Below are 8,459 nucleotides of genomic sequence, written 5' to 3'. Positions count from 1 at the left end.
TGCCTGTCCTACTTTCAACACACACTACTACACTGTGCATTTACACATCAGAGCGCTCTTTCCTTAATCTCACTTTGTTTCCTTCATTCTTCCCCAATCCTCTACTTAACTTTGTCCCACACTGGCTTTCAAGAGTGTGGTTTGATTCCTATGATTAGAAGTACTACCTCAAGGACTGGTATTAGACTCATGTCCTCTTTTTCATTTCCTCCTGAGTCATGTTCCCTCCACAAAAGTTTCCAATATGAATTAAACTAGAAAGTTACATCAATCAATGTTGCCGTAACATGACTCCTCCTATTCCTAGTGCATTATATTGATAAATACACCATTTAGCAACAAATACACAATTTAGCAACAGGTAGATGTTGAAATAATAAATAGAGCCTAGATTTACCTAAGACAATGTATTCTAAACAGCTAAGATAACCCTCTGTTTCAATGGGTTTCATTCTCCCCATCACAAGTTCTTTATACATCAGCACAGTTAAAAATACTCTATTTCGCCACTCTCCACAGGCACATACGCTGAGGTGATAGGATGAAATGCACAAAAATGAAATTGGCCTTGACAATACTTTCATGAAGTGTAGAACTAGAACCAATGTCTAACATTATTCACCGTGTTGGATAGCTCTTGTTCTACATGTTTTAATTATCATGCAGTATGTCCTGGTTTGGCTGAAACAGAACTATTTCTGCTTTCAGTACTTTATTTTTTTTCCTTCTGTTAAGTTTTCTTAGTAACTGCACTGTCTGAAGCTGACTACAGGTTTCAGGCAGTGCCTGCTTTCAGAGCTGATGGCAGTTCATGTCTGTAGTTGTTGCTGGCATAGGAGCAGGAGCGGGATTGTTACGCAGAAAGGCCCACGGGTGGGTGCTTGTTCCCTGCGGGCTCTCTTGGGCTCTGCTCGGCTCCCCATGGGGGGAAGGTGGAGGAGGGGTCGCACCCCTGGGAAGCTGCAGAGGGCACAGGTGACCCAGGCCTGACCAGTGCCGTATTCCATCCCACCCACAGGAATACTCGGTATAAAGCTCGGGGATCACGAGGGTCAGTCCTCTACATCCCGGTGGGACTCTGCTCGCTCCCCTGCCCCCGACCCTGACCGTGCCCCCCTCAATCCAGTTTCCTGCCCGCTGTGCAGTCAAGTTCTGTGAGGTCTGGGTGCCCGTCCTGCCCTGTCAGCGCTGCGAGCCGCCGCGGCATGGCACGCGGTCCCACAGTCATCATCGGGAAGAGCAGTATCGGTTTTGTATATTTCTATTTCTATTATTAGTAGTATTAGTTTTAATATTATTTATACTCTTTTCACTGTTACTGTTTTATTAAAGTTTGTTTTAAGTTTCCAACCCCTAAGTCTCTCTCCCCTTTCTCCTCTCTTTCCCCCTCTGGGAAAGGCTGAGGTTAACACACAGCATCTGCCACCCGCTTTAAGCTCCGGTCCAGCCTTAAACGGTGACAAGTATAAAATAGTTTTTTCCTTAATAGTGGCCTGGAACTAAAAAACCACCAACCAACCAAACAAAAGGTTTTCATCACATCTCACAGAAGTTTTCATCACATCTTAAGCATGCTTTCAAGAATTAAGAATAAATTCCTAAATGAAGGAGAATATTACAAACCTTAGTGTTAAGTGCAACCTGTGATTCTTCTCCTGAAGAAGTTCTTTTACAGTGAACATCCCAGAACCCAATAAATACATCTGAAAGAAGATGGTACCAGAATTGCAATTATTTACCTTTACAATAAACAAAGGCTTTGTCCACAGCACTAAAGCCCAAAATACAATCATTATGCACAAAAGTCTGAGAACAAAAATATAATTACATATGCCCATACATAACTAATCAAAATCCTTTAATATTTAATACATTTGATAATTTATCAAAAATCCTTTTTCTACTGAGGACAATACGCATTTTTCTTTCTCTAGGATTTGAGTGGAGGTACCTCGATGTATACAAGTTGTGGCCCAGCAATACAGGAATACTGAAAGCAATCACTGAATGGGGCTCAGACTGAGCATGTGAACACTTCATAGTCCCTCCCTGACCCAAACTTGGCTCCTCCTGAAGAATTTACCTCCTCCAGAGGCATTCCTTTTTCCCCAGAGCCTCCCCATGAAGCACTGTACAGAGAGGGACACCTCTGCTGCCCCTGAAGAAGCCACGGAAAAGCAGACATATGGAGCCTGAAACAGTATTCTGGGCAGTGGTCTGAGAATAAATGGACTGAGTTGCCCACAGATCCAAGTAGTTACATGAGAGGGCTGGCACTCAAATGTTTTTCAGTAAGGGAACAAATGTTACCCCTGAACAAAATCACTAAGGTGTCAGGGCAGGGTGACTTGTGGAATTTAGCAGCTCTGTTCAAAAGGACTGTTCCATTATGGGCCCAACAGGCCCAACCTTTTGGCACAGGTTAGAGGCCTCAGTTAGGGGTGTTGGATCCCATTCATTATCTAGTTCAGTAAAGAGGTCCACAACATAAGAGAACAAGTGACAGGATTAATTTATCTTAATTTCAATCACTGGTTCCCGAACTTGCTGCAGACAAGACGTATTTGAGAAAACTTTCAAAGCTCCCCACACTGCCAAGTCCATCTCACAGCATCTGTCCCTCCTTCCCGTACCCATCTTGCTTTCTCCAGGATCAATGCTGCTATCCCTTTGCTTTCTTCCACAAAAGTTACTAGTTTTATCTCCTTGCCTGTCGTTTCCTTGCTCCACACTGACTGACCAGGCAACAGAATAAAGAAAACTTACTGTTCCCTGAGATCTATCTTTGACGTCATACACGGAGAGTTTGATTTGTGTCATTTGATTGATAAGAGAGTCTTGGAAAAAGGCAATGCTGCTTAGAAAGATAGGATTACTTGTTCCCTGTAATCATAAACAAAAGACAAACATTAATGCAAGGTGAAATTTGTTAGGAAGAAATGCTTCCTGTGTTAGCTTCAATTTTAAATCTAATCCAGGAGTACCTCACCACTTACCTCAATAATTTCTGTCTGTGCATGCTTCGTCCAGAATGCCTGAGGAGGTGTAGTTACACTCACTGCTACAAAACTATTTGGTTTTCGATCTAGCGATGGAGTTAGCAGCTCACTGCAAGCTTTAGATATGCAATAGATAAATAAATTTAGATTCAGAATCTTTTTCATATTGCTGTAAGACTCTACATTTTTATAAAAACATATGGTACACCCTGAGCAATAAAGCCATAAAGAGTCTAATACTCATTCCGCTGCCACACTATGGAGGCAGACATCACTCACCTTTGTGGATGCAAACAGTAAAGGTTCAATCAGACCAGTTTGGCTCCAAGCAGTAAGGCTGTAATTTAAACTCATTCTCTTCTAGCACCTGCCTATCCACCCCCCGGCACAGCTCATCAGAGCAGTGTACATGCATAGGTTTTCCTCTGGGAATCTCATGAGCACGGCTGCATTTGATTTGAAGTCACGCTCCATTAAGCCCATTACCAAATGGCATTTTGCCATGGAGAACCAACAGAAGTGCTTGAACGTTGATCAAGCAACACGACTAGGAGGAGAACTAGCTTGTAATTGTAAAAGCACAGCAATGTCTTTCCTCTAAAATGTTATTGAGAGTTTAACTGCTGGGAAGGGACTATGGTGAGTCAGAAACAACTACAAAAATTTCAGAGAGTGACTCTACACAATTACATTAAACTTCAGAGCCAAATTCTATCTAGCTAGATACAGGTAACTACAGTGTGGTCCGACTCTGCTTCAGCTAGATGCAGAAAGTTAATTCTGAAACTCACCTGAGTAAGCAGAATGTTTAAATGTATACTAAACAGCTTTACAGTTCTAGATATTTTTAATTTATCTGAAAATATTTAAAGTACCTTATTCAGCTCTAAGAAGTTCTTGATAAGATTATTATTCCTAACACAGTTATATGCATCTGAGAAATTTTTTCCAATTTTTCATTTCAAACATACTGTTAAGAGCATAACTTTCCAAACATTAGTCCACTATTAAGCCAAGAAAACCATGCTGCAGTTGAAAATGTGGACTGAATTTTCACGAAGAAAATATTTGTCACTTATTCTTCAAATGAGGTGAGTCAATGCACAAGCTTCTTGTCCAAATTTAACCATCTCAGAAATTAGGTCCCTTCTGCATCTCACATTATCACTTGACAGCAAAGATCACAGGAAAGAAGGTATGTGTAATAGTTGGTAACTCTTAGAAAATATCTGTCCTAAAATGGTGTTTCCAGCAAATCTTCAGTTTGTTTGAAGACCTGAACTGCTAATATATTGAGACTGAAGACAGTTTCACTGTATCTTCACATAATCAAAATAAACATTTAAAAATAACATTCACATAGCAAACATTTAAAATTTTATAGGACAGGTGTTTTAATTACAGACTTTTAAAAACATCACAAAATCAAACTGCTGGTTGCTTATCAAAAGATACTGTACAAGCAGCAAGAAAACCGTATCACATCTCCACAAAAATCAAAGCAAAATTTCAGTCCTTACTATATGATAGGCACTTCAGAATCAACAATTAAAAAACCGCACACATACTCAATAGCATGTATCATCAAAATTAACACAAAAATCACAAAGCCCACCTAAACTGAACTCTAAAATCGGCTCATCTGGATCCTGAATGTTTCCTGTAAATCAGAAAAATTAACATAACATTAGCCACATATTGCTGTCATGTAAATACTTTCTTGAAGTTGCAGTCATACAGAGAAAGAAATTAAATTTTATAGAAAAATTCAGTATTTTTAATTCAATGAGCCATCCATGACTGGTATGTAAAATATTTATTAGCTAATCTTTGGTATCTAAAAATTATTTGAAAAACCTGAAATGATCTCATTTTACAAAACATGTTAAAACATGTAAAACTATGCAAGATTATATGGAATATGGGAATATAAAATGCTGTATCTCAGTGGAAAAAAACAGGATTAAAGCCATTTAGTGTCTCAGCCACTATTAACTCCAAATTATTAAATCAGATACATCTCCTCTGTGATCAGTGAATAGGGAGAAGTTTGAAAGTACCTGTCTCTCTCGCTAACCAAAGAAAGCCTCTGGGGGTTACAATCCTAATTTACTAACCATAAAAGATGAGGGAGATAATTTTCAGCTCCCTGAACTCTCTTGAAAATTTTATACAATGTCAAACAAGGAGGTTGCTAAGACTCTTCCTAGACCTTGACATTCTTTTGTTGTTTTCTTCCCCTGTTACTTATTTTTCACTGACAAACATAACTGCACAAAATCTAGTTTAATTTCTTTTTTCCTTCCCTCTCCAATTTTAATGTTTTGTCTATTTAAAACTGGTAAGCTTAAGATTTTAAAATTTTTTAGTATAATTCCTTTATCTCATTCCCTCCAGATAACCAGACACATCTAAATCTTCCAGCAATTAAAAGAAAAAAACCCAAACAATGTTAGTACAAGGTAGATTCTGAAAGGAGCAACAGAGCAATAGCTGACATGAAGGTACATACCTGCTAGAGAAAGGCCTAGCATCTCAGAGGTGACGTCAATGGTGGAGGCCCGTTGCACGGTGCGGGATTTTGCACCGTGGCGAGGACTGTGTTCTCTTGCTGTCATTTTGTCATGAAGAAGCCTTCTTTTCTTGCTGCTTGGCTTTACTGATGTTTGTCTTACAGAGTAGCAGAGTGCAGCAGGTTGTCTCCAATTGCTATTCCTCTAACATTACCGTGCTAAGCAATAAAGAGAGCAAAAAACATACACCAAAATTTTAGGTCACTATCAGCTACTGTTCTTTTTAACAGCAGCACACCTACTGCCATAAAATTGCTTCACTTCATTCAAAAAAAACCCACTCAAGGCAGATCCAATGCACAGTAACTGAATTTGCAGGAACTGTACATCTGTAGCATTTTACTGCAAATTGTTGAAGACTGTACCACATGCAAGAATGGCTCTTCTGTCAGAGAACTGAGGTTGAGACAGGCTCGTTAACAGACCAGCTGCTGTTCTCCTTTGTCTAAGTTATTAAACCATCCTTAATGAAGTTTCCTGGTTTTCATAATCCCTGGGGAGCACAAGTAAATTCGTCAGATGGGGCCTCCGCAGAGGTAGGACAAGGGATAAGGACAAAGGGACAATGGGTTGGCAGAATGCAGAACAAAAGGGCAGGAAATGTTGTTAGTGTCAGCACACTGTGTTGTTCCAGGCTCTACTGCCATGAGAAAGGGATACTGAAAACTATAAATAAAAACCTACTGGGCTGGGATGGTGATGGAAAGAAAAAGCAAAAGGCTATGCCTGCCGATGTGGCACATGGCAGCCTCTGTGCCTTTCCTTCACCCTACACTTTATTGCTCTACAGACAACCATGACAGCTGTTCTTCCCCTCATAATGCCTATGAAGTGAAACGTTACAGTAGGAAAGAAACACACAGCCTATAGAAAATTTGGTTATGTTGTTAAATGTGGTGCTTTTGGTTTGGCTGATAAATTTGAATGTTCCTTCTGTCAGCCACGTTAGCACTGCAGTTATGGAACTTTTGTATTCATTTCATACTATTATGACAAACTCCATTCATTTAGGAAGTGAGATTAGGAGTAAAATCTGATAAACATGAAAGGTAGTAATTCAGTGACTAATACCTTCACAGCAGCCCCTCATACATTTTACAAAACATTTAAACCGTGCTGTAAAATGGAAGCAAATTTTTTTCCTTTTAGGTTGATGGACCTAACAATGGGCAAGATGCATTCTAATTAAATAAAGCACCTAACTTTTACTTGTGTTTTAAATAGTGAATTTTAAAACTGTCTAAAACTGTCTGAAGGCTTCCAAAGGAACATTCAACCTGCCTAACTTAAGTCTCTGAATTTAACTAGTCAGCATCTCCCTCTGAGGGATTTCAAAAGAATCTCCCTCTCCACAGGGAACTCAAGCATCTTCTTAACTAGCACTGGTTCACTAGACATCTAAAATTCAGATGCAAGTTAAGCATCTAAAGGCAACTGAATTGAACACAACCTTGGCCATCTACATGAGCTTAGGAATGAGATTTTAAATGGGGAGCTCATTCTAGGAAGGAAGGAATTTGGGCCGTGTCCACCAGATGGGCCAGTCTGTTGCCACTCAGAACTAATAATTTGCCTCGGTGATTCAACTAAGGTTTATACAATATAATGTCATAAGCCAATTTCAAATAAGAAAAAAGGGAATTCCTGAGTGGAAGAAGCAAAAATTGAGAGCTCTGAACATCCCCTCCCCAAAAGCTTGGAAACTCAGTGACAGCATACAAAACAACACTCTGTTTATAGATATAATTTATGACAGCCAAAAATTAAAGCAGGCAGTTTTCCAATTCATAAGGAATCACAGAATAGTTGTGGCTGGAAGGGATCTCTGTAGTTATCTAATCCAACCCGCCTGCTCAAAAGCAAGGTCACCTACAGCAAGTTGCTCAGGACTGTGTCCAGTTGGTTTTGGACAAGAATGGACCTCTCTGGCCATAACATCTCTGGCTAACCTCGTTGTTCTAAAGTTTGATCACTCACAGTAAAAAAACTTTTTTTTTTTCCTCCCCCCCCTCCCCCCACAAATGTTTAAGTGGTTAAGTGGCTAGGGAACCATCAGTCTTTCTCGAATAGTACTGAATGTCCTAAGATCTGGTCAAATAAAACTTCCACCAAAATTCTTTGCCAGTTTCCAAGTCTTTCCATCCTCCTATATTTTCCCCTTCTTTCAGCAATAGGTTTTCCTTGGTTTGTTTTTCATGTAATGTGACGTTTAATGGTTTGTAAGTCCATTAAACCTAACTGCCTAATGAAACAGAACACCTACAAAATGTGCTTGCAGAGATTTAGACAGGATGCCATAGCCTCTTCCCCCAAATCTTACAATACCTTATTAGAGAATAACTAACATGTTCATATAGGTACAAGTCAGACAGCAGTTAGGTTAAAGAGTCCAATTGTTTTTCAGCTAAGATCTCTGAAGTCGCTGACATCCTTAAAAGGGGTCAATCCTTGAGAAGTTAAAATAGGGTCAGGTACTTTCTTTGTTTTGAAACTATTTCTATTTAAATACTACCTAGCATAATAATTTTCCAAGGTTCTCTAAGTTCTCAACTATTTATTTAAATTGCAATATTAATTTCTCACCTAATGATACATTGTTAATTTACTTACACTGATCATACTTACAGAGGGCTCTTCATGTGTGGAGGGATTTTGCATATCATAACATCAGTTAAGTCCACATCTAAAAAATTAACAAAATAATCAGCATAAATAATCAATCCTTCTATACAGCATAAATCACAACTAATGGGCAGGTACCATTCTCAGATTAACTGTAAATTTAACATCTGATTACTAGCTCTCACACTAAAGTTTACTGAAAATAGAAAAAGAGTAGGGTCCTCTACTGGACCTCACCCAGCACTGGTGATAGCAACAGCCAGTC

General features: G+C 39.2%; 1 protein-coding gene across 1 annotated transcript in view; it reads right to left on the bottom strand.

The window, feature by feature from the left end:
• The window catches only part of INPP4A (inositol polyphosphate-4-phosphatase, type I, 107kDa), a gene marked incomplete at its 3' end in the record, with an annotated part of 32,334 nt that extends 24,094 nt beyond the window's left edge, over nt 1-8,240 (bottom strand). The window contains exons 1-6 of the mRNA XM_009710603.1: nt 8,198-8,240; nt 5,512-5,730; nt 4,615-4,659; nt 2,997-3,115; nt 2,767-2,883; nt 1,624-1,703 (exon numbers count right to left, since the gene is read on the bottom strand). Of these exons, the coding sequence (XP_009708905.1) occupies nt 1,624-1,703; nt 2,767-2,883; nt 2,997-3,115; nt 4,615-4,659; nt 5,512-5,617 (467 nt within the window). The remainder of the gene's footprint in view (nt 1-1,623; nt 1,704-2,766; nt 2,884-2,996; nt 3,116-4,614; nt 4,660-5,511; nt 5,731-8,197) is intronic.
• Nucleotides 8,241-8,459: the final 219 nt, after the last annotated feature.

Source organism: Cariama cristata, unplaced genomic scaffold (genome assembly GCF_000690535.1).
Source record: "Cariama cristata isolate BGI_N322 unplaced genomic scaffold, ASM69053v1 scaffold1412, whole genome shotgun sequence".
In the NCBI taxonomy this organism is placed as follows: Eukaryota; Metazoa; Chordata; class Aves; order Cariamiformes; family Cariamidae; genus Cariama; species Cariama cristata.
Note: the sequence above shows the minus strand (reverse complement) of the source record. Positions and strands in the feature narration are given on the sequence as shown.